The 27,932-nt window shown below is 38.8% G+C and overlaps 1 protein-coding gene across 1 annotated transcript; it reads right to left on the bottom strand.

Annotated features, from left to right (window-relative positions):
- Window positions 1-161: 161 nt before the first annotated feature.
- LOC127411724 (chitin synthase chs-2-like) lies at window positions 162-14,064 on the bottom strand. The gene is made up of 19 exons (XM_051647431.1): window positions 14,018-14,064; window positions 11,481-11,616; window positions 10,056-10,241; window positions 8,626-9,701; window positions 8,406-8,501; window positions 7,993-8,157; window positions 7,725-7,872; window positions 7,539-7,604; window positions 6,679-6,913; window positions 5,492-5,692; window positions 4,968-5,252; window positions 4,155-4,334; window positions 3,505-4,048; window positions 3,278-3,420; window positions 2,804-3,147; window positions 911-1,021; window positions 589-806; window positions 408-474; window positions 162-295 (listed from the first exon to the last, which is right to left on the bottom strand). Exons 1-19 carry the CDS (start codon window positions 14,062-14,064, stop codon window positions 221-223), a joined length of 4,323 nt encoding a protein of 1,440 aa, XP_051503391.1. The 3' UTR covers window positions 162-220.
- Between the last annotated feature and the right edge of the window lie 13,868 nt (window positions 14,065-27,932).

Here is a 27,932-nt window from a genome sequence, read left to right as displayed (position 1 = left end):
CAGTTTAAACATTCTAGTTTAAAGCATGTGTAGGAAAATGTATTATTAAGAGCAAAAATGTACAGTAACAAATTCAAAATCATTTGATGTTAATCTGGTTGCATTGTTTTCCTTTTTAAGCATGACTGATCATTGACAGACTAACCTACAAGTGTAAATGTGTGCACGCAAATGTTAAAGAGTCATCGGCAAGTATGAAAACATGAAATTCGCAACAGTTTCATAAGTCATCACTGGTGATTATAAGACCATTGGCGATTTGATTTTCCAGGGTCAATGCGTCATCATCCTCTTCCTGCAAAGAAAAGGAATGATTAGAAAGCCATGAACTCAGTTTAAATGCATATGAATGTAAAGTACAGTCTGTATGTGGAGGAAAGAAAGTAAAACATGGGTGAACAACACACCTCATCTCTCTCTTTGTAGTCTTTCTCAGTGCTTCTGTATGATACCACGTGGATGAGGGTGTAGACTCTGTAATGGGACACAAGGGGCCTTAACATCACAAATGCTCAAGGTGTAGTTCAAATGAAATGAATGGTTTGCGAATATAATTAGTTATTTGTGAGCTCGTGATGAGTGTTGTACCTGTGGTAGAGCATAGCCAAGAACTGAACGATTAGAAGAATGGCAAACGACAGCAGGAACATCAAACTCAAAGGCTCCACCTTCAAGGGCTCAGCTGCCAACGATCCGTTTGCAAGGTATTTTGGAATCTTAATACTAAGAACATCGCCACCGATGGCTTGAAGGAAAAACGTTGCCACAACCCACAAGACATTAATTATGAAGTACAAAAATACTCCCTGTAAAACAGAGAACAGAAAATCATGAGTTTAAATGAGTTTTTCCTATATGAAATTATTATTATTATATAGTGGAAAAATCATCATTCATTTGCAAACATTACCTTGTTTCGTAGAGACTTTAGTTCCCGTGTCACCTCATCAAGATGAGCTTTGTCATCTACTATGGGCAGTAGATAGCGCTCTATCAGCTTATTCCAGAAATCAGTCTCATCCTGGTAAAAATAGCGAAACAGATTCATATGGAAGTTTATCATGAAATAATTTCTGCTAAACCATAAGCTTAAACCTAACCCTACCCATAACCTACCTCTAAAATCTGAGGGTTGATAAGATTGTTTTCCAAGCCCTAACAGTAGTCCTAAACATAACACTAACAATAAATCTTTAATTGCTCATGATTTGGATTATTGAGAGGATAATTGGTTGCCCCCTGCCCTCCCTTCAAGAACTGTACACTTCCAGAGTGAGGAAAAAGGCTGGAAAAATCACTCTGGACCCCACTCACCCTGCCCACTACCTTTTTGAACTGTTGCCTTCTGGCCGACGCTTCAGAGCTCTGAGTACCAGAACCGTCAGGCACAGGAACAGTTTTTTTCCCCCAGGCTGTCCATCTCATGAACAGTTTAGGCTGCCCCTTTGAGCAATGGTTAATGTGCAATACACGGCTTGGTCTTTTTGTATTATCCATCACGTCCTGCCTCTTCTGCCATTGCATTCCCTTGCACTGTTCATAACCAATTTGTATTTAGATTTGAACTACATATGTGTATGTGTGTGTGTGTGTGTGTGTATGTATGTATATGTATATATATATTCATATATGTGTGTATATGTATGTATGTGTGTGTGTGTGTGTGTGTGTGTGTGTGTGTGTGTATGTATGTATTGTGTATTCTATATATACTTTTTTCTTTTCAATATTTATCTATTTTTTTTATTCAATTTTAATTATTTTTTAAAAGTCTTGTTGCTGTTTTTGTATGGTTGTGTACTGGAAGCTCCTGTCACCAAGACAAATTCCTTGTACATGTAAGCATACTTGGCAATAAATTCTGATTCTGATTCTGATTCTGATTTTGTCAATAACAATATGTTCCTGGCATTGGAACAAAATTCCTATCAACTAATCCGATTTTAGGGACAGGAAAATGTTTACAGTTAGGGTTACACCTACCCTACCTCCAATATGTATACTTTCCTACTTTATAATGCCAAAAGCAGTATGTTAATTTAATAGTATGTCCGGATCCTCAGTATTTATACAACAGTAGGCGAGAAATACACGGATGACCTACTACATCCGGAGATCCTCTTTTCATCTGTAAGTGCTATATATACCAGGAAAGTTCTTCCTTGTGGTAAAATTATTTTCACAGTTGTTGTTACTACGTCATATATTCAGGTCACAGGACAATGCCCATGTTCTCAGATGAATTATGTCTGGGAATGCATTCGTACTACTTACCTGAATTGTCAGGTCAACACATTTTTTCTCCCCTGGCTAGCATAACTTAAAAACAAATTAAAATTTTGAATTTGGGCAAAGATCTCACATAGCCAGATCTTTGACTAAAATGACTCTAGGTCTGGGGCTAATGGCAGCTTAAACTGATGGCCAAGAAACACCCACTTAGACAGGAAGTGCCATGTAACTGACATGTAAAGCGATGAATCAGCCGGTTTTGTCATTACGTGCAGTTTAGTGGTGGGGTTTTCTGAGATGCAGTATACCATAATAAAAGATCGACAAGGAGACGGCCCGTGGTCATGCCATCTGAGGCTGAAACTAGGTTAGACACAAAGTTGGTGTTAGAGGTTTGAACAACATTATCAACCTATCATTTACTTCTGATTAGGAGGAGTTAATGATCAGGTTGTGTTAGGGTTGAGGTTAGGACTATGTTTATCAGGAATATTGTTTCAGGACCAACAAAAGATATTGGTCCAGGTACCTACCTAATCACGTTAAGCATAAATCTTCCACAGAACTTTACCTCAGATAGTTTCTCAATCTGTGGAGCCACAAGCGTCCTTTCAATCCCCCTCTTGACACGTCGTTCCAGTCTCTCCATGCGGTTGGTCTTCAGGATGCGCCTGGCCGCTTCATTCAGCGCATACTGCAGTTCTTCTAGCTGACTGACAGTCAACACGTCTTCAGGACCCACTTTATCCCTCAGCTCCCCGTTCAGAGTGTCCGTGAGCATCAGCACCAGCTCCTCACACAGGTCCTCCTGGTTCTTGTTCCTCAGAGTGTATCGGATCTGCTCCTGAAGGTTTCTCTTTAGGTTTGCATAGGTCAGTTTCTTCAGAAACTCTGTCTTCACAGGCTCCACCCAGTCTGTCCATTTAAAGAACAGCAACTTCTATAATTATTCCATACAAACACCTATTCTACATACAGTACAGTGCTGTTTATATGAGGGACATGTGATGATTGGATTAAATGAAGATGAGATGTTATCTCTTACCACTCTCAGGCACAACTTCCTTTGCCTCCTCATCAAGATTGTAATCATCGTCATAATCATCGTCGTCATCATCATCATCATCATCATAGTCTGTGTCATCATTAAATGCATCAATTTTTTTCTCACAGCTTTTGGAACTCCCACTGTAATGTATTTTTTTGTAAGATGGATCAACCATTTGCACATTCATTATAATTCAAATTTAAACACATATTCACATTCTTTACCTTCTCTCAGAGTCTTTGTCGATGTCTTTTTCCTTGCTGTCTGGAAGATTCTCTTTGTACCCGTCTGTTTTATAACTCTGCTCTTCATTGTATTCCAGGATGTTTTTTTCAGTCTGTAAGCTGTTTGGATTGTCTTGTGTGTTTTGGACGGTTGGCTGCTTGGGCTCAGTTTTGGCAGCATGTGAATTTAGATTGATGGCTTGCTGGATTTGTTGAAGGACTAGATTTTCTGTCTCTTGGGTGACTTGGATTTTCACATCCCAGCAGCAAAGTTTGCAGTCACGATTGCATACACCCACTTGCTTTTTTTCCTCCTTGGCCTTGTTAGATTCTCGAGTGCCCCAAGATACGATGTGCATGTTGACTAGAGAATATATTGTGAGGAGGAGATAGCCACTGGGAATACAGATAAAGTACATGAGACCATAGATGATCAAGGTGAACTCTTGGGGGTGAAGGATGGCCGTCACCATGTACATGATTGCACCAGACACCAGGAAGAGTCCAGTCGGAGTTATGAATGTTCCTTGTATAACCATGTCACCTAAAATAAAAAATCTCATGAGATTGAATATCCCTCGTTTCCAAAGCAATACATACTACCAAGACAAAATATGATATATAATTAAAAAAAAACTGGCAATGGTTACCAATAATGGAAAAGAAGGACGCAGTCATCAGGAATGCATATATGACACTGAGAATGGCAGCGATGGTGATTTGGAAGTTGGGTTTGGCAGTAAAACATATGATCATGTAAACAATTGGAGGTAGAACAGCAATTATAATGGAAAGAGTGCCTGGAACTCCAAACACAAATTGGAAAGCTCCTAAAAATGGAAAAGAGAAAATTACATTTTGTTGTTTATCAAGCTTACAGAATGGTGAACAGGCCATCATTTCACCTGTGGTTTGATAACATCTATTATTTAGATAATCAAACAATATTGGCCAGACTTTGCACCATAATTTTTATGACTTGACAGTTCCACAGAAACATAATTGTTATGCATATTTAAGAATCTTAAACCTCTGAAACAACATTTTTGGACATGATAATGTGATAAAATAAATATGAATTAAATCATTAAACCTTGAAGATAAATTATATATTTTCACTGTATTATACAATTCTATATTAAAAATTTTATATATTATATTAAAACCTCACCCTGCTGGAAAATTAGGTCATAAGGAGAGGAATTTAGTCAACTAGATCAAGCATTGTTTTGGAACATGGTTAACCCACACAAGCAGTTTGAGATGGTCTACCAGGTCAACATCAGCCCATCTATCTGGTAGCCCAACTAATCAACCACCTTAACTGACTTGGACCAGCTAATGACCATAATTGACAATATTTAACCTTTTAGAAACCATCAGAAGCTGGTTTAAATCAGATTTTTCAACAGGGCAGTTACTGAAAACCCTCTAGTTGGATTACAAGATCTTTGAATCTGTACCTGCTATCATAAGGGTAACAGACGCAGGTCCCAGGATGGAAGAGGCCACGGTGAAAATCTGGTACAAGATGTACAGCATGGATATGGAGGCGTTCCTCTTGACCGTTTCTGTCCCGCTGTGGAGCAGGTCCAGAGTGTTGGCCAGTGTCGAAGGACCCCATCGCCGTCTCTGGTTGTAGAACTCTTTGAACTCTTGAGGGGAGTTGGTGTACGCATCTGAGGCAGCGTTATACTCCACCCTCCAGCCCTGTTGCAGAAGAAGAGTGCACAGCCAGCGGTCCTCGCCTACAGTTGGATATACGGTTGAGGATTCATACAGAATCATATTCAGAACACCATATGCTATAAAACAAATAATTTAGCTTTGTTTCTTTCTTCGAATATTCATTCCAGTGAGGGGAAGGACTAATCTGATATGTCATTATTTCCTCTGCTAATCATCTAACATAGACTCTGTAGCTTCCTATTCGGATTGCATATGCAGTTGACACAGGACATGACGTTGAGGTTTGCTGTGTACTTACCTTGATCATACTGCACATACTCAGATGCTCTGGTGGCTTTGGTGGTGTATCGTTTCAAGACGTTATCGTCCATCAGAGCAGAACCTCTGAACAGACTGAAACATCCTGGACTGCACAGAACCGACCCAAACACGTGCTCTGCTGTCTTCTGAAGCCAGTGACCTACTGCATACTCAAACTTCTGGTACCACACCATCGGTCCTGTAACATCACATTCACAGCACCAATGAACGTGAGTCACTTGAGGAACCAACTGAGGTTTGAAGAATGGAAAAATTTATTGGTAATGTGTCATTAATGGGTGTTATAAAACACAATGCAAAGTCGAGTTTGGTTGTTTATTGTTGCCAAGCAACGTCACAACTTACCGCATTACTATAGAAATCAACTGGTGTGCGGTCACAGGTGTGTATATTTTGTCTCTTTTACAGTGACTTAAAATGCAGATCATCCAATCAGAATTTAGAATCAGAATCAACAATCTGTTTTATAATATTTATAATGATAATAGTTTTACTGCTCAGTTTAAGTGATTTGAGTGAAGTCACATGATATGAAGCTGTTATTGCCCTGATGTCAGACTTATTCATTTCTTATGAATATTCTTATCTTTTGGTTTGAGTTCCAAATAATAAGAGAAAATGGTAAAATTAGATGAAGTACTTGAAGTACTTTTAATTTGTAGTGTATTCATGGGATTATCCAAAAGTAAGCCTTAACACATGGTCATTAAACACATTGAAAAACTTTTTTTAGTTGAATTGGCAGTAAAAATTACAATATGATATAACATTACTCATACTGTGATAAAAGATTTTGGTCATACCACTCATCGTAAATACTGCATATGAGCACTTTTATACTCTGGGTTTGTCTTTATGATAGCTCACCATCGTTGTCAGATTGTAAATGGTGGGTGTTGTGTTTTATTAAGATTACAAATCATTTTGAATAAATCTTTCTCCACAATTCACAGTGTGGTGCAACATACAGTAAATCTTGACGTGCCAAGAGTGAATTGTATTATTGTAATTGTAAAACTCCATAAAATCTTGTTTTAACACGTGAAACCTTTGCTATGTAGATTGCCAAAGTGCTGTCAGGATTTATGTATGTGGACTTTGTGTAGTTCTTTCTTTCTTTCTTTTTTTCTTTCTTTCTTTCTTCTTCAACAAAGATTTTTTTACCCATTCCAGTGGGGTGAATGCGTCCGCAGGCTGCTCCCACGTTGTCATACATTCTCAGGCGGTCGACAAGCAAAATCAGAGCAGCCGGGTGGAAGTCTGTGTCTCCGTCCAGGGCCATGATATATGTGTTGTCATCAGATATATGCTTCCTCTTACTGTCATTATCGTGAGCGGGAAGCAGATAACTCTCTCCATCTAATGATATGAGACTGGCACGACACGGGTTATTTTGTCTCTGTAACAACACACAAAGGAAAGAACTCAGTTATCTTCAGGTTTTAAGCAGTACAGTAATATAATGTGACAACTAGATTTTTACATTTTCCAAATAAAATGTGAGCGGTGCTTACTTGTGCAAAACTCACTACCACAATGCTAGTATGTTGCTATGCAGTTGTTAGGGGTTTCCGGTGATTGTTAGGGCATTGCTATGTGGTTATCAGGGTATTCTGGTGATTGTTAAGTTGTTGCTAGGTGGTTGCTAGAGTGTTCTAGTGATTGCCAAGACATTGCTATGCTGTTGCTAAGGTTTTCAGGTGGTAGCTTACTGGCCCAAGTCAAAAGAGTCCACCCTCAAGTCTCCTAGATGTGGCTCAAGTATCTCTTTCAATTTTTCAATGTTTTTGAATTTGTTTTATTGTCTACCACATGAATATCATAATCACAAAAGTCTGATCACTTAGAAAAGTAACATCATTCCTCAACAAGCCATGTAATATGAGATATCATTCATGTCTGTAGCACAAACACTTAGTGTTAGGGGTTTGTTCAAGTAATTTTTCAGTGTAAGAATTGTAATAGCGACACTTGCCTTATCAAACACCACTAATGAACGATTTAAAAAAGACAGAAAAACTTACTGTTATTTTCTGAGGGTTTTTGACATTATATCCTTTCCATCCAAGCAGGTAATACAGGTACATGATCTGAAAATGGACATGTTCTATTCAGTATGTTTTCACTAAATAGTCCTGTATTTGCTTTAAGTTTCAAAGACTTCAAAGAGAATAATTAATCACAGTGAGGAATAGGACATTAAAGCTCACCTGTGACCATCGCTTTTTGTTCCGAATCAGTTGTTTGTCTTTCAGATGAACATAAAGCATGTTTCCCTCTGGCATTACAAACACAAGTCGACCCCCATATGGAGTTTCAATTATTGAAACCTCATCGGGCTCCTTATTTGTAAATACCCTTGGGGAAGAAATGGTGAAATTAAATTTACAATATCATTATCATCAGCAGTTTTCAGACATTCTGTTCAAATGAGTCAAATGCTATACGCTGATAATGGACAGGTAACCTTTGCCTTACCTGTAAACCTCCATGACAACATGTATAAGGTCGCAAACGTATGTGTTGACCAGCTTTTTCTCTGTGTCTTTTTCTTTCATGAAGGCATCATCAACATAAATATGGCACTCAAAGTCAAAACAATCCTTGTGTTCCTCCTTGGGATCCCCTCTGTATCTGTCCAATCTGAAACCAACAAATAACATACCATCAAGCAAAAGTACAAAACAGCAGAGCTGTGAAACAGTTATTTTAAATTCTATGCTATTGGCAGTTGCTTTTATACAAAGTGACATTGTGTTCAAGCTATACATTTTGTCAGGTTATGTTTTCCTGGGAATCAAACTTATGACCTTGGTCAATGCAAGTGTCATTATATGCTCTACCAGTTGAGCTATAGTATCACTAATCATCACACATCAGTGTATAAATACCTGAACATTGAGGTCAAGATTTTCAGCATCTCATCATATGTTTCATGCCACATTGTTGCACAGAGGTAAATGACACAGTTTTGCATATCATCACTACTATACGACAAAAAGAAATGGAAAATGTTACAAAATGTTACAAAGTCTGTATCAATTAAAGTCAATGCACTTTTTACAGAATTGGACTTCATTTTATATATGTCATGATATGATTTGAATGTACCTTTCCTTGTTTTTCATCCGGACAACTTTCATTTTGGTGTTGAGCAGCAGAGACAGGTCGATAAAGGCAGATTCATACAGTCTGCGTACAAACAGCTGTGACGTGCGTTCAATTCTCTGTACCCTTATTCTCCACACGTAATATGTGCATGCCATGAGCCCAAGCCACATACAGACCCCCTCGAGCGCCAGCATGGAGAAAGGCCACATTTCGTACGCACTATTGAGTGACGTCTTACAGATACTGTTGGTAATTTCCAGCATCACAACCAGGGTGCTGTTCGTCTCCTTAATATGTTTAAGTTTATAACAGAATGGCCAAATTGGATTGGTAATGTTGACAAAACTATATGCAGCATCTTTAGTTAAATGAGATAAACTGTCAGCTTGCGTCAAGAAAAGTGTTATTCCCAGGATTAGTGTAGCTGGACCAGCGAGTGAAACCGGGAGGGCAAAACCAAATCGCACTGCATGGATCTTGCAGGCCACGACTCCAAACCAGTGGCACGCTGCCGAGCAGAATGCTTGCAGGAAAAACACCACAAGGCCGATCTCTACTGCTCCTTCGGCTTTGGTGTATGCGGTCCAGACAATTCTATTCTCTGCAATCAGGCAGTAATAAAGAAAGTACACCCCCATCGTGATGACGATTCTAACGAAACTGGTCACGAGATAAACAATGTCTCTGAAACCGTCTAATTCACTAAGCATCTCCTGAATGTTGTTACTGGCCTGTAATGGGTTCTCCCACCAGTTCAGAGAAACCAGCAGAGATGCGAAAATAGCAATGCCGACATACACGTAACCGCCCTGCGCATGATCCAGGACAAAAGAGGAAACTCTCACATAGTAGTCCACCGCCAGTAAAGTGTAACCGCTGAGCACCAGGATGAGGGAGCATATGGGGTAGATGATCATCCAGCTCTCCTTCTGCAGGCGAAAGACGATCTGGAGGACGGAGGACAATATGCAGACACCTCCAGGGATGCAGAGGTTTGTGAGGACATCAAACTGAGGCATCACAATGAGCACCAAGATTGCAGTCCCAATGGCCACCAGACTCTCAATTGCACACATCTGCAAAAGCATTCACAAAATCATTAGTTCTCTGATCTGTGGAGGAACCACAATGTTATCTAATAGTGGTTGAGTCCATTTCTAATACTAAACAATCTACTGGTATACATCTTCCCTGCTGAAAAAAAAAAAAAAAAAAAAAATAATAAAAAAACAGTAGTTTCTATCTGGTCTAGATGGTTGATCAGTTGGACTACCATGGGGCTTAGGTTGATCTAGTAGACTACCTCTGCAATTGAGGAACTACAATATGGTCTCACCAGCTACCATTTTCCAAAAACCAGCTTGACCACATTTGCCTGGTCGATGACATACATGAGAAATGTTTTACCCTATGTTTCTATATCAACTCACAATTCCCAATGTCCTTGGGTTGGGGGGGACATAGCTCTTGAAGGCACACTTCCACAGAGACTTGAGGAACACCAGGAGATTTGGTGTCACCAGGACACACATCAGCAGAAGTGTGTAGAACTGCTTGTCCACTGAATTTCTCAAAGACTTCGGACTGGACAGAGTGGTTAGAACCAGCAAAGAACCCTAAATACAGATGAACAGCCTTAACTTTGACTGGACCACAGCACGAATGTCATAAAAAATTCTGCAGGGTAAACTTCTTGCTAACCATTATTGACATATTGTTAGCAACTGAAATAAGAAACGTAAAGTTGCAAAGTTGCTTATAAACAATGGTACAAATTCTGATCATTTAAAGGCCATGTATACTCTTGTGATATTTGGTATTCTATTGATGTTAAATATTCAGTAATACTGCGAGTCTGATCTCATGAAAAGAATGGCATAAATTTTGCAAAATTATATGACATGGATCCTTGCACATACCTCAAGGTTTGTAGATTTTGTTTTAAATCTACAAACCTACTTCCCTACCTTAAACTTTAAACCTAAACCTAAAAGAAAGTGTCATAAAAAGCAAATGTGACAGGAAAAATGCAATTGCTGAATCAAATACATAATTTTATGGCCCTTTCGGCTCATGTGTCAACTTGCGAACTCTTCAGGACTCGAATCCCAGTCCAAGCTTAAACAAGCTTGTAAATGTAATTGGTTATGTAATGAAAATATTCAAATGTTTTGCCTTACAAGTAATGTGTTTGAGTAAAAGTGTTTAGATGTCATAAGAGAACGTGAGTAACAGTGAAAAGTGTTTATGAACTGACAATCGCCCATTCTACTTATGATTTGTATGAAAGGAAATAATGTTAAAAATGTTTTTAGTGCCGGCATACATACAACGAGCCAGGTAAAATCATTTTGCAAACATTTAGGTACAGAAATGTGATTCTGATATCAAGTAGGATGTGCAAGTACAGTTAATAATTAATTGTTGTGCATTTTCATTGTATTTGGTGTCACATTCTGTTATGTTTTATGTTTTTAAAGATCTTTTGAGTTAGTAAGTAACTTGGTGTTAGCCGAAAATATGTTCAGTACATTTCCTGTTCTTCAATATATTGGGAAATTTGAAAATCCATTACAGTATTTATTCCAGAACTATAAATATGATAAAATAATGGCACAGAATAAAATATACAGTATCAATAATACAACCACTGAGTGCCTCTAAACGGATCCCATTTTTGTGCCAGGAACTTTCTGTGCCATCATGAATTCCACAAACATACATGTCACCATGGAGATGGCAATCACACTGTGATAAACAGCGATGGGTGGAGTGCTATTAACCTCTATAATTATTGATAATCTTTTAATACCGTAGTCACACCAATAATCATTGATAGACAGCTGCTGATTCACCTTGCTCATGACAGCACTGACCAACACCAGCAGACCCACAATAAAGGTCACCAGGTTCTGCAGCAATGCAAAGCATGTTCTCTTCTTCTCTTTCTCAGCTCCAATAGGGTTCAGCTGGAATGGGTCCCATGTGTCTCTGTGAAGATGGTATTTATACAAGACCAAAAATGTGACAATGGAACTTGTTTCATTGGAGCAATGAAATGGAGCTTGATTCCATAAGCTCATTACACACAACAATAATTATAATGAATGCGTTTCCCACATGCTTAAATGCAAAAACAAATTTATTCAGTTAATTCAATCATCTTGTGTACATCTAACATTGGCCAATTGTACGTGAAAGCATAGGTGTAGACAGGGTTGGGGAGTAACGGAATACATGTAACGGGATTACGTATTTAAAATACAAAATATAAGTAACTGTATTTCACTACAGTTACAATTTAAATCATTGGTAATTAGAATACAGTTACATTCAAAAAGTATTTTGATTACTGAAGAGATTACTTTGCATTTTATTGTCATTTGTTTCATTTAATATTTAGTCCTTTCAGATGGAAAACATTTATACATATAAATGATGTGATCCAAAGTGCGTTTGAACAGCGGTGAAACACTTTCTTATGATGTGTTACATTCATACGAGCAGACAGAGAAGTAAGTCTGAAGTAAGTTTGGAGCAGAAGAAATAGAAATAAACCTTGTGTAAATTGTCTAGCTAAAATGCTAATTCTAGCCATTTTACATGCACGTTACCAGACACGATCATATTTATTTATCAAGAAAATTCACACTGGATCATCATTTCTTTTTTTCTAGTAAGATCTTTGATATTAGGGCAAAAATCATATTCTTGATAATAAGTTTTGTATTGTTTTCCTGTAAAAATATCTAAAAAACCTTAAAACAAGATCAGTTTGATTTATCTTGTTTTAGAAACAACACTGCATAAGATATTTATGTTTTTCAGAGAATATATTTTTAACGTGTATTTTGTCTTACTGTATTGGCAGTTTTTATAGTCAAAACAAGTGAAAAATTCTACCAGTGCTGAAGAAGTAATCCAAAGTATTTAGAATACGTTACTGACCTTGAGTAATCTAACAGAATACGTTACAAATGACATTTTACAGCATGTATTCTGTAATCTGTAGTGGAATACATTTCAAAAGTAACCCTCCTAACCCTGGGTGTAGATTTGGACATGCTAAAATAAATTTCCAATGTCCCAACCAAGAACTCTGAACTCTGAATTGATTTTGTCATTGCTGGTTTGAACTCTAGCTACCTTGTTGCTCTTTCTGATTGGATAGATTGAAGAGTGAATTGTGATGTTGGACTTGTGGCAAGTATCATAGATATTACACTAATTGAGAGTACTGATCCAGAAACGAGTGGCTATTAGCTGTTTTTAAGATTGGCAACTCAGTTTTGGAAGAGTGTTTGAGAGGTGATACAGTAGTATAAGGCTAATATACAGAAATGATAAATAATTATTATTGAGGATTAACTAAAAGTAGCAATGCTGCTAACTTGACAACACTTACTCAGTAGCTTTTTCAGTAACAAGCTCATTTTCCCAATAAATAGTGGTGTAATGTGACAAAACATCACTGTTTTTAATGTTACACAGTATTGCACACATAGCTGTACACTGCTATGCTGAGCTGACGCAACAATCAAAAAACACATGTAAAATGTCCTAAACTGTCCTGCCTCAAAGTTAGTTTTGGGAAGTCAGATTCATTGACGTTACAAATGTTCCGGTGACATTTGACATCTTTTTTGTAGCAAAATATATTGTTTAATGCGGCTGCTTATTACTATGTTTTTATATAGTACTTTTTATCTATAATAGTTACATAATAAGGGTGTTTCAAGTTTGATTTAATTTATATTTATTAGTTGTGTTTAGTGTAAATATATCTGGTTAATTGAATGCTGTCACCCTAATTGGGATCCTCATTATTTCTGTTTCAGGAAAATACTCTGGTAACACTTTACAGGTTGTATTAAGGTTGCATTTGTTAACATTAGTAAACTACATTATTTAACATTAACTAACAAAGAACAATACTTTTACTTTTTTATTATTCTTGGTTAATATTCATTTCAACATATACTAATACATTTTTAAAATTAAAAGTTCAATGTTGTCATGTCAACATGAATGCATTCTGAACTAACACTGAACAATTATATTTTCATAAATCAACATTAACCAAGATAAATGCATGCTGTAAAAAATATAGTTCATTGTAAGTTCATCATACCTAATGCATTAACTAATGTTAAACATGCTATATATTTAAAAAGACAGCTCTCCCTTGATATTGGTATTAAAGAGCATTAAAATGTATCTTGATTAACTTAATATCTTGATAGTATATTTTACTAATTTATGTTGCCCTATGAATAGATTCACTATGTTTAAATAAAGAATTGAACATATCTGTATTCAAGAACAGAACATTCCTCGTTACAATTTTAAAAATAATTAATAAGTGATTGTACTTCAAGTATTTGTTTTTTACCTGTGTCGCCCTTCCCGCTTGCGTCCCCTTTGCTTGAGTTCCTCCATATCTAAACGCTCTCAGTTACTCCATTAACCAGAGCTCAGTTATGTCGTGGTTACAAGAGAGAGTTTGACTTTAATCACATCTTGAGTAATGGGAGGAATCTCAGCGCTTTCATGGTCATAAAAGAGTTCAAAGATCTGTGAAGTTCATCTCAATCTAACATCCTTATTACAGCCCTGATAGGAAACCATAATCCTGACCTGGAGCAAAGTTTAACATCATCACAATATTCCATCTGAAGGAGAGATAGGTAGAAATATTGCGAGAAAATACTAAAGGGAAGTCTTGAATAAATCAATCATTTCTCATTTTATGCCTCCATTAAAGCAAGAGAACCATTTTCAGGAGCTCTATAAGCTGTCATCTAATAACAGCATTGAAAGTTCTTTACCTTTAATGTGTCTTCTAAAACACTCACACTGTACAATGATATATTAATGATAGGAATAAAATAAATAAACATACACACACACACGAAAAAATACAATATTTAAGTAGAAATACAGTGTAAAGTAATGTTTTGTCTGGTAACCTAAATGTGTTTCCTGCGGTAATATCTAAATGAATTGGTTTTATTCAAGTCAAAAATATTATTATGAGTGAATCAACCTGACGAGTTTACTCCAATGAAAGTCATCTAAATGGTCAGATCAGGTAGAAATAACTTTATAGCAACAACTGCACATTTCCCTTCTTACAGAGTACAGCTCTTAATTTCAACAATTACTTTTGTCTCAAAAAGGAAAAAATTAAACACAATGACTTTTATACACACACACACACACACACACACACACACACACACAAACACACCCTTGTTATTTCTACTCTAAATATTTAAAGTGAGTTCAGTTATTGATGTAATCTGATTAACAAATGATTATAAGCTTGTCGTTATTATTATAGTTTATTTAACCTGCAACACAATTTTATGACACGCACACACACTTGTGGAAACACACACACATACTGTAGAGACATTGGTCACAAGCTAAATTTCAAAAGTGATCTGAAAAATACAGTTCTGAAAGAACAAATAATTAAATCCTCAATTAAGACACTCATATATTGATTCCATAATTTATGAAGATGTTCTGGGAAATGTGCTCAAGTCCAAGGGTGAGGACGATCTTACAGTTTTAACACTAATAGAAGCTTAAGAAAAATTACGCACAACTGTTTATTACACAATAAATAGATAAAGATGTTTACTGATAGACAGACACCTGTATATGTACATCTGTTATATAAAATTAATGAAATTCTTTTTCAATAAATATTCATTCTTTTTATGTAACAAAGACACACAAACACAAGGCACCTGTTCATCTGGCGTGTAATTTATTAGTTTCCTGTACAAGCAGCTAACCAGGAAAATACTACAGTAAACTACAGTGAATCAGAGCTGTGTGTCTGTGTCAAGACCATAGGTGTAGATTTAGGTAGGGATGGTAGGGACATGTCTCTACCAACTTTCAGAAAATTGGAATTGTCCCGACATTTGGGCAATTTTTCCACATATAAAATACTTTATACTATGTTTTTATTTTTATTTTAACAACTATCACAGTTTCTTAGTGCAATTATTAATGTGTAAATTATTGTCCTACTTCTTCTGAAGTTATGCATAAAAGGCGTTGTCATGTGGCATCTGTACATTTTCTCAGGGCTGTTCATGCTGCTCCGATTACAACCACTGAAATTAATAGATTTAAACAAGCATAGGTCTACTGTTCGTGTACAAATGTTGCTGGTCTAAGTAAAAAATCCTGGGCTTGCATACTGACTGAAGCAGAATCCTCTTTTAATTGGGCTGTAAGTGCCTTATTGACAAAAACACCTTTGAACGACTGTCAGGTAAGTGTATAGATTCTTTTTTTAAAACAACATTTTGAAAATCCTCCTCCTCGCAATATGTCCCTACCAACTTTCAAACAAAACTGTCAGGTGTATTCTGTTGATTCATGTCTTTATTTTGAAATTTTAGTTCCTGTTTCATGTCATGTGTTCCTGTTTCCCTAGTCATGTGATGTCTTGTTTTCCCTCCATGTTCATGTGTCATGTTTTCATTGGTTTATTGTTTAATTATCTTGTTATCAGTTCTGTTTGTTCATTGGTTTATGTTCTCCCATGTCTTGTATTTAAGCCCTCATGTTTGCATTGTCTATTTGTGGAGTATTGTATGTGTTGTCCATGTCCATGTCCATGTCCATGTCCATGTCCATGTCCATGTCCATGTCCATGTCCATGTCCATGTCCATGTCCATGTCTTGTAGTCAGGGTTATTGGAGTTCACGTTCAGTAAATAAACTGCACTTGGGTTCTTCATCTTCACGTCCTCGTCATCGTCATCATTGTCAGCAGCCAACAACGTTACAAAAACCTACGCCCTTGGTCAAATCTAAGAACAGCCCACATCTACTCCTCCTGTTTATATCCTTTAAATGATGCTGTATCTGTTATGAAAAAATACAAATATTACTGGATACCTAATTTAATAATAATAATACAATTACATGATGAGCCACAAGAAAATACAAAACAGTTCATTATAGTGTGGCTACATGTGTTACAATTAATTATTCTTTATAACCAAGTTCAGTTGCCTTTGATAAGTTTCTTGTAGATAAATATGATGATGTGAACATCTTAAAATATTAATGATAGCAACAATAAAGCAAGTTTCCGCTTGAACACTCAATGTCGTGAGAGGGTGCAGCGTGACTGCTGCTCTCGTGCACTCTCATGAACGCACTCAGGAGAGCAATGGTTGAGGTCAAGATTTTAACGAATTAATAAATTAGATTTCGGTTTGTTTCTCACAAAACCTTATTGAATACCTTCAGAACAAGGCACAAGTTGCATGTAATTATTTATTAGACTTCTGGATAATACTTTTGCATCCTTTTGAAGCTAGAAGAGGTGGTCACCATCCACAGCTGTAATATGAACAATGACAATTTCTCCCTTCGAAAAAGATTTCCATATGGACTGAGAACAACAAAAGTTCCAAACTTAAGTCCAGGAGGAGCTTTTTTAGCTAGTACTACCAATCATATCTCAAGGATATATAAACAGCTGCTCTGTTAGTCAGTGTGCAAGTTTCTTTGAAGTCATGCAGAATTGTCTCTCACTCTATGATCGCTCGGATTACGACTTTCCACAAGGTTATATCACACAAAGCATAATGTTATAATTAACACTGAATAATTTAAAAAATGCACAGTCTGTGGAAAGATTATTTAATGCAACACAATGAATGTAAATAAATACCAGGAAAGAACTGTGCAAAAGTGAATAGAAATGAAAGTTTCTGTGAAAATCAGGTGCAGCAATGTGAAAAACATAAAATAATAAATAAATAAGATCAAATATAAGTTAAAAAAATTGTGTTGCTGTTATAACGTCTTGGTTACTGTTGTAACCTCCATTCCCTGATGGAGGGAACAAGACGTTGTGTCAATGTAGTGACAATAGGGGTCGCGCTTGGGAGCCCCAAACACCTCTGATATTTGAGAAAAGGCCATGAGAATTGGCAAGTGGAATTTGCATGCCATTCCCCCAGACATACGGGTATAAAAGGAGCTGGTTTGCAACCACTCATTCAGGTTTGTGCTGAGGAGCCGAGACAGAGTCCCGGACATTTCAGCAGGTAGTTCAGTGTTGTGGCAAGAGGGACACAACGTTTTGTTCCCGCCATCAGGGAATGGAGGTTACAACAGTAACCAAGACATTCCCTATCTGTCACTCACTCGACATTGTGTCGATGTAGTGACACTAGGGGTCCCTATACAAAACGCCACAACCAGCTGAACTGTGTTACATGGATCGGTGGTGCAGGTGCAGGCAGGCCACTGCTTGCCTAGTAGCAAGTGCACCCGGCCCCATCGTAACCTTCCCAGTGCCTCACGTACGTTGCAAGATCCCTCTTACCCCAAGGGGGGGGGCTTACAATGGGAACAGGCCGCACCAGCCGCTTCGGCCTTTTCTCTTCTTTTTCTCCCAAAAAATTTAAATTCATTCAGCTGGGGCCAGATGTATTTGCGTCGGGGAAGGTGTTCTTTTTCCCCACAGGGAAAAGACACCACAGAGACCACATCCTGCCTGAAGGGGAGGTTAACATGTGGAGAATATGTCACATGGACTTACTAACCGGGAAGTACAACATGTGGAAAGAAGCCCCCACCCGGAAGGGAGGAACCCTACGAGCTCAGCGACTGGTGGCAGAGCAGGGCTCTGCCCAAGGGAAGAAACAGGTTTACCATCAGGGAAACTGTACCGTGGAAAAATACGTCACATGGAGTTACCGACAGGGAACCACCACATATACCAGCACCTGTCCCAGTACAGGGGCTGACCTGACAGGGCATACTAACGCAAGTGGGCCTGGCATTGAATTCTTCCACCGAATTCACCTGCTGCAGGGTGCTGAGGGAGGAAAGGAGGAAAGGAGGTCCTTCCTCAGGGGAATTCGCCAGGGAGGGGCTGTCGCAAGGAGCGTGAGCTCAGAGAGTTGCGATATGCAATGTGAGCGTAAACTGCATTGGCGATTTATATACACTACCATTGCCATGTTGTCCATCCGGACTAATGGCCGAAGTCTCCGCAGAGCCAGCAATACCACCAGCAACTCGAGGCAACACATTCGAGGTCCTGACCAGGAGCCAGAGGCTGCGTGCCCATTGCAAATGGCGCCCCAGCCTAAATTGGACGTGACTGTCATGACGATGACACGCTTGGACACTTGTTATAGGGGAACCCCTGCCTGTAGAAATGCAAGGTCCGTCCAAGGGCTGAACGTGCGACGACAGATCGGCGTGATAGCCACGCAATGCGTACCGCGGCGCCATGCCCATCTCAGGACTCGAGTCTGAAGCCAGCGCTGAAGCGGTCTCATATGCATCAACCCGAGCTGCGTAACCACCGCCGAGGATGCCATATGCCAGGAGGGCCATGGCATGCAGGGCAGAGGTGGCCTGTCCAGCAGCACTGTAAGCCTTGGTCGTCGGGGACGATGTGAACTTACCAGCCTTGGACGGGAGCCTAAGGCGATTCTGCCAGGTGGTGGTGTTTTGCGGGCACAAGTGCACCGCGATCACCTGCTCCACCTGAGGAACCTCTATGTACCCCTTGGCCGACCAACCATCGAGGGTAGTGAGTGCGGAAGAACTCGAGAGTCGGGTCCGGGCAGTAAAAGGTGCCAACCATGACTTCGTGAGCTCCTCATGCCCCTCCAGGAAGAAAGGAACTGGGGCTGTGTGCGGCGCTCTGAGCCCAGGGACCAATCATCCAGCCGCAAATGCTCAGGGTTCCACTCCAGCCCGATGCTTTCGGCGGCCCGGGCAAGCATGGCCCTCAGCTGCATCGGCCACTGACTGGTGCTCTCCAATGCTGTGATCGATACCTCATCCTCATCATGAGCCCCGAATGAGACATTAAGCCTGACATAGTGCAAGCCGCCTGACCCATCCATGAACTCAACCGGTGGAAACGAGCGTGCTGGGGAATGGGAGGTCCGTGGGGATTTCCCATTAAAGCCCCCAAATCGCCCCCAGTGCTAACCGCTGCATATAAGCAGAAGGACCAGGACGGGGAGCAGCTGGAGTGGCTTTCTTTCTATGAAAGAAAGAAAGCCGCGATCGCAATGTTGCCATGGTCGCGCTCTTACAGTGAGAACATGAGCCACCCACGAACACTGTCTCAGCGTGACTACGGGGGCGGCATGCATCGGCGCGCGGAGGAGAGATGACACGGTGCTGCCCACAGCGCCGAGGGTACATGTGACCTCACTCAGTTAGGGCAAACCGAGGTTCACCTCGGGCAGGGGGATGTGAGACAGCGATCGTGGCTGTCAGAGGGAGAGAGATAACGACCGCACCCAGGAACTGCACATAAACAGAAAGGCATCTTTAAAAAGACGCTCTCCGTCAATGCTCACTCTTTTAGAGAAAATATACTCTTTTATTTCTCAACAAGTGTGGTTGCTGAAGAGCCCAGGAGCGTTCTCTGCAATTATCTGTGCGAGAAAGGGAGAACCCACTGTAATGCGCCATATATCCAACAGCCGTTTTTACACTTTCGCTTTCAGAGGTGAATGGAATGCTGGTGGATTTCTTCAACACTGCTCAGCTCCGAAGAACAAATCTGAATTAGTGGTTTCAAGCCGGCTCCTTTTATACCCATATGTCTGGGGGAGTGGCATGCAAATTCCACTCATCAATTCTCATTGGCCTTTTCTCAAATATCAGAGGTGTTTGGGGCTCCCAAGTGCGACCCCTATTGTCACTACATCGACACAACGTCGAGTGAGTGACAGATAGGGAACTAGTTTTCTATTCAAAGGTTCCTATGTCTATCTTACTTCTTATCAAACTCTTATAGTATTATATCCCTTTACAGTAAGTCACTAAAAACCTCTCACCAGTAACTTCTCCTGTTGCAGAAGACTCTCCCTCACTCTCTGACCTCTAGCCTTGTGGTTGTGCCTTATCTTGAATGGAAGAATAGACATTTTACTTATTGTTATATAGAATTGTTTTGTCTATAGATGCTCACTGAGCACTTTATTAGGTACACCTGTACACCTACTTATTCATGTGATTATCTAATCGTGTGGCAGCAGTGCAATGCATAAAATCATGCAGATATGGGTCAGGAGCTTCAGTGAATGTTCACATCAACCATCAGAATGGGGAAAAAATGTGATCTCAGTGATTTTGACCATGGCATGATTTTTGGTGCCAGACAGGCTGGTTTGAGTATTTCTGTAACTGCTGATCTCCTGGGATTTTCACGCACGACAGTCTCTAGAGTTTACGCCAAAAAGCCATGAATATGAAAAGATCCAGTGAGTGGCAGTTTTGCAGATGGAAACACCTTTTTCATGAGAGAGGTCAATGGAGAATGGCCAGACTGGTTCGAGCTGACAGAAAGTCTACGGTAACTCAGATAACCACTCTGTACAATTGTAGTGAGCAGAATACCATGTCAGAATGCACAACATGTCGAACCAGAGGCTGCATTGGGCACATGTTCACCAAAACTGGACAGATAAAAACTGGAAAAACATAGTTATCTTACAACCACAATTCCAAAATATAGCTGCAAGCAGCGATGATGGGCCCAAGCACCATGGGTCCAATTCCACTCGGTGGCTTTCAGAAAACAAAGCATGATGGACACAGCAACAACTCAACATTAATGTAATGTTTTATGGGGCAGTGGTGGCTCAGCAGTTAAGGCTCTGGGTTTCTGACCAGAAGGTTGGGGGTTCAAGCCCCAGCACCACCAAGATGCCACTGTTGGGCCCTTGAGCAAGGCCCTTGACCCTATCTGCTCCACAGGCACCAGATCATGGCTGACCCTGCACTCTGACCCCAGCTTAGCTAGGATATGTGAAAAAAAGAACTTCACTGTATATGTGCAAATGTATAATGTGTGATAAATAAAATTAATTAAATTAATTAAACTTGGACTCTAATAATACAATGAGTAATAGATATATGCCACCATTCCAGTTTGATTACAACTTCAGAAAATTTTCCATCAGCAGTGTTTAAACAATTTAAGCAATTGGGGTTAATGTAAGAGAACTTTTTCAAAGTCTGTTGTAAGTGCCACACTTCCTGCTGCCAGTTGGTGGCGCTATGACCGTGACCCACAATAGCCACGTACATGTGATTAGCCCCCAAGAAAAAAAAATACAACTCAATTTTAATCTAAATCACACAATGCATGCAGAAGATATGAGACAGAATCTTATTTGCCTATTTTTGCCATTAATTTAGTGAATCGCCATGGCGATTATTTAAAAATCGATACTTCGATATTAAAAATCTCTTCGCAATTTAGCATCTTCGATGTCTTGGCATAATGTTGTCTAAATGTGGTGACAGTCTCTTGAATCACCATTCAGAGAATCTATCTGTCTATATCAATTTTTTGTTGTAATTTTAAAGTTTTTGCTAACTGATTAATTTAACATTTTTGATATAATTTAATATAATTATTTAATGAAAACAAATATGTAGATCTAAAGATTATATTGCAATGAAATTATTTACCATTTTTATTTATCCATAAACTGGCTTTAAATTAAATTAACAAATGTAATTCATGGCATTAGGTGTTAAGGTAGTCTAAGTAGATTTTAATATGAGCACTTAAGTCATTTAGGCCTGTAATTTCGTTGCAATTCTGTTGCATTTTTTCCTCTGTGCACTGTCAAAATAAATTTAAAGTATATTACATTTTAGTCTGCATTCGTTATTCATATGCACAACTGTTTAAATAGCCTCTAAATGAATGGGCAAATGAGGACATAAATTAGTTTAGAATACTGCGTGTTCACATTGACCACACCCACAAGAACAAATAAAGCAATCTGATTGGCTGATGAATCTGACAAACTGACTTTAGATGCCTATTCACCTGCACTGTTGAGGGATTCTGAAGGCATGACGGTAGAGATGGACGATACCACTTATTTACTTTTCGATCTGATACAAAGTACTTTTAGGCCAATATCGCCGATATCGATACCAAATCCGACACCTCTATTAAACTGAATTCTTTGGATAAAATTAGTAACTTTATTATTACTTAATTTTTTTATATATATTTATGGGCCTAAACAGAAAATTATTAGGCTGCTTTGTTAACCCTTAAAAAATTAGTAAGTATAAGCCACATATAAAACCTCAAAATGAACCATAGATATTATTGTATGCTTACTACTGAAACCAAGTTACCATATGGATACTATAGTAATGCTGTAGTAAAACCATGGTTAATTGTATCAAAACCTTGATTACTGACAAAAAAACAAAAAAAACATGGTTACTACAGTCATGGTTACTAATACAATATTACTACAGAAAAGCCATGGTAAGTTTTCATAAGGGTATCATTTATTAACAAGTATTAAAGATCATTATCAATGTTTTAACAACTCTGAATTTAAATAAACCTGTAAAAACTGTCAAACAAGCCCATAATAATACGTCACGTCTAGGCTTGTCATTGCTTAGTGTGAATAACTCCAGATGCTGTTTTTCTGTCATTACCTCAGGAAAGCACTGCTCCCTCTTTGAACGAGCACTGTGACTGAAAGGGTGAGCACTGTCTGTCTGCTGGTGTATTTTAGCATTTCTGCGAGTCAAGATGAGTGGAAGAAAAAAATAGTTCCGGTGTCATGCAACAATTCGCTCATTTAATTCTTTTTTTCCACTTCAAAGCTTATGAGATGCATTAATATTCATGTAATCTAAATAATAAGTGTGTCATAATTTTGTGTCATTCTCAGCACGCAGGGTGAAGCTGTGCAGTAACAAATAATAAAGTATAGGCAAAGTAAAGTATATGTAAAGTATGTAAGTTAGATAGGTCTATGTGTAATATGATTATATATATGTAGCACCGTGGTCCTGTGTGGCACGACATTTCGTTGCCTTGTATGTCTCTATAGCGGAAAGACAATAAAGCTCACTTGACTTGAGTTCTAGTCTTACACTGAGGGGCCGTTCACACTGAGGGCGTTTGTGTCCATCTGCATTGTTTTAAAAATGATTTCAGTGTAAACGTGCACTAGACAGATGTCTTTGACGGCTTGTTTGTGTTTTTAGATGCCATGTCAAGTTAAAAAGAACATACTGTTAAACGTCTCGAGTAAGACACATACGTTTTGCTCTTTTGTGGCGCTGCGTGTAATTTTAGTGCAAAAACAAACGCATTAAAGCATGTGAACGGCACGAGACATGATTTCAAACACTGAGCTGAAATTTTAAAAAAGATATTTTGAATATTAGCTAATATATAGGACTATGTGATTACACAAACACCGTCAACACAAGCCGTGCCAGCTTCTAGCAGAATTAAAACTAATAAACGTATTCAGAGCTGAACACTGTGGCTGTTCACTTGCGAAAAACTTTTTTAATTTCACGGCTCCCGAAAGCTGTCATGTTAAATACAAAGAAATGAATATGCCTGCCACTGTATGTCAGTGGATGGGTGTTATAAAAGTGACACACTTCCGCCAGTTGGTGGCGCTACGACCGTGACCCACAATAGCCACATCAATGTGATCAGCCTGCAAGGACATACATTTGGCTCAGTTTTGATGTTTTGAATTTTCTGCACGCAGAACATATGAGACATTTCCTTATTCCATTTTTTTGATGTTAATTTATCGCTTTGCCATGGCAACACTGTTCGATATATCAAAAATCCCTTCGCATTTTAGCATCGTCAATGTCTTGGCATGATGTCGCCCATATTTGGTACCTGTAACATGAAATCCCTCTGAAGAGTATATCAAATTCCAGAGCATGCATTTTTCAAACAATCCAAAATGGCCAACTTCCTTTTGGGCAGAGCTTATTACATATACAGCACAAAAGTTGTCCAGCTTGATGAGATCTACATGTGTACAAAGTTTGGTGACTGTAGCTCAAAAGGGATGTCCTAGATAGCCCCCAAACATGCCCAAGTTCTAGGTGGCGCCGCAGAGGCCACCCTGCACCCCCCCACCTGTATCTTTGCCATGCCCTAATGGCCAGCGACTCTGATGTGTGTGCAGACTTTCAAGAGTTTTCATGCATGTTATGTACCCCAAAAGTACAGAAAACCTTGAAAAGAAGAATAAATAATAAAAATAATAAAAAATATCGCTGCAAGCAGCGATGACGGGCCCAAGCACTACAGCGCCATCACCACCTGGTGGCTCTAGGAAAACAAAGCATGGTGGCTGCATGCATTTGAGAGGGTAAATATAAGAGGACAATTTCAAAGTCACACAAAGTGTCACACTTCCTGTTGTCAGTTGGTGGTGCTATGGCCATGACCCATAATAGCCATATAAATGTGATCAGCCCCCATTACCAAACATACAGCTGAATTTTCATCAAAATCATACAATTCACACAGAAGATATAAGGAAATTCCTGTTTCACATTTTTACCCTTAATTTATTGTGTCACCATGGCAAAACTGTTTGATATATCAAAACTCCGTTCGCAATTTAGCATCTTCAATGTCTTGGCATAATATTGCCTAAATTTGGTGACAGTTACTTGATTCCCTTAGGAGGAGTATTCAAAAGTTCAGGGCCTGCAATTTTCAAAAATGCACATTCAATCCAAAATGGCCGACTTTCTGTTGGGCGGAGCTAATGACTGTAATTTTAAAAGCTGTCCAGCTTGATGAGACCAATATATGTAGCAAGTTTGGTGATCGTAGAAGAAAATGACCCACAAAACTTTTGCCAAAAGGTGGTGCTACAGAGCTCCCCAGCCACGCTCATGTGTTAACTTTTTCCCAGGCCTAATGGCTGACAACTCTGATGTGTGTGCAAAATATCATGAAAATTTAAGCATGCCAAGTTCCTCAAAAATGTGCATATACATAAAAGAATAATGACATTTAATACATTGCCATGGCAACAGTATTTAAGATATCAAGAATCCCTTCAGAATTTTAAATCTGCAATGTCTTGACATTATTCTAAAAAATCTGTTAAAGTCTGTTACAAGTGACACACTTCCTTTCGCCAGTTGGTGGCGCTATGGCCGTGACCCACAATTTTTATGTAAAATCACACCATGCATCCAGAAGATATGAGACATTTCCTTATTCCATTTTTTTAATGTTATTTTATCGCTTCGCCATGGCAACACCGTTCGATATATCAAAAATCCTTTAGCAATTTAGTATCATCAATGTCTTGGCATGATGTCGCCCACATTTGGTACCTGTAACATGAAATCTCTGGGAGGAGTATATCAAATTCCAGAGCATACATTTTTCAAACAATCCAAAATGGCCAACTTCCTTTTGGGCAGAGCTTATGACTGTCAGCGCAAAAGTTGTCCGGCTTCATGAGATCTATATGTGTACAAAGTTTGGTGACTGTAGCTCAAAAGGGATGTGCTACAGAGCCCCCCAAACAGGCCCATTTCTAGGTGGTGTTGCACCATAATAACCCTTAGAAGAACAATAGGGCCTCACACTTTCAGTGCTAGGGCCCTAATAAATATAGCTGCGAGCAGCAATGACAGGCCCAAGCACCGTGTGTCCAGTTCCACCCATTGGCTTTTGGAAAACAATGCAAGGTGGACACATGCATTAGGCATTTGACATTATTCTAGACAATTTTGAAGCAACTTGGGTAAATATAAGATAAATATTTTAAAGTCTCTTTTAAGAGCCACGCTTCCTGCTGCCCAGTGATGGCGCTATGTCCGTAACACAAAATAGTCAAATCCATGTGATTAGCCCCCAACATACATCTCAATTTTGATCTAAATCACACATTGCACACAGAAGATGTGAGACACTGCTGTTTCCCATTTTTTGCCATTAATTTAATGCCTCGCTATGGCAACACCATTCGATATTTCAAAATCTGTTCTTCAATTCTTCAATAGCTTGGCATAATGTTGTCTAAATGTGGTGACAGTCTCATGAATCCCCTAGGAGGAGTATTTAAAAGTTCAGAGAATGCAATATTAAAAAAATCCAAAATGGATGACTTCCTGTTGAGCGGGGCTAATAATTATAATTCTGAAAGTTATCCAGCTTGATAAGAACTATATATGTACTAATTTTGGTGACTGTAGGTGAAAATGGGGATGCTACAGGGGCCGTCTTACACGCCCATTTTAAACCTGTTAACTGTCACTGGCCAACAGGTGGGCCATTTGAATGTGGCTGTAAAACAAATGCTTTGTTTTATATCAAAAACTCCATCAATGTTCACAACCTTGGTATCAAATTAAAGCTTGAAAACTCAACTTTCATCTTCTGAAGTCTATTTTGCAATTAGAACATTACAGTGAAAATATCTAAAAATGTTAAGAGTGCATTTTTAAAACATGCGACATGTGAGCGACAGTACTTATGTTTCATGTTCTCTGCTTATGATCCAATCCAATGATTGAAGAAAAAACAGCATGCATTTCATTGTGAGGGTCCACTGATGAAAATGCAACAACCACATCAGATTGGTTAAGTAACATTATTACCTTCTAGTTTAAAATCTGTTAATATTTTTGAATCTGTGATCTTTATTCACCTGAAATGTCCACTAACATTATGTCAGTTGTTTTTAACGGAAGTTTATTATACAGGATAAGCTTTTATGTATGTAAATATGTTTGATGCTATTTGTTAAAATACATTTATACATAATATAAATGTGAATCTATCTATCTATCTATCTATCTATCTATCTATCTATCTATCTGTCTATCAGGGGTGTAACGGTTCTTGGTAAAAAAACAAACCACACAGTTCACCACCCACGGTTTGGTAAGCATTTGCTCCGTGGTTCATCTTTAGTTTAATAATGCATCTGGATCATACACTTTGGCAAAGAAAATAAAGCGCCAAATAGACATGCACAGTTGTAACCTCCGCTAATGCACCTGTATGGCTCTGTAGATGGACACACTTCGCCTGTGTTTCATGTGGGTTAACTTTCTAAAGGGAGAAGTTGTCCTATTAACTGTAAGTTTGTAAAATCAGTTGATGATTCACAGTTCTACATGCTTTAGTGTGAAGTTGAAAATGGCAATCTGACAAAACAAGCCACAAGACAGAAGCCCCTGCGTCATTCAAGTCTCCTGTCTGGGAACTTTTTCATTTTGCGGTCAATCAAAACAGCAATGGTCAAAAAAACCTTTACAAAACAGGCAGTGTTTGCAGACATTGCTTGATGTGAGTGCCGTATACTGGTAATACATCGATGTTTGATTATTTATTTACGCTGACATCACTTGGGAATATATAGCATGTGGTGCGCACAGAGCCACAGGTGAGCCCGAAACTGCACAGAGACACAATCCCTTCCGTCTTTGAACAGGCACTCGCT

Source organism: Myxocyprinus asiaticus, chromosome 21 (genome assembly GCF_019703515.2).
Source record: "Myxocyprinus asiaticus isolate MX2 ecotype Aquarium Trade chromosome 21, UBuf_Myxa_2, whole genome shotgun sequence".
Lineage (NCBI taxonomy): Eukaryota > Metazoa > Chordata > Actinopteri > Cypriniformes > Catostomidae > Myxocyprinus > Myxocyprinus asiaticus.
Note: the sequence above shows the minus strand (reverse complement) of the source record. Positions and strands in the feature narration are given on the sequence as shown.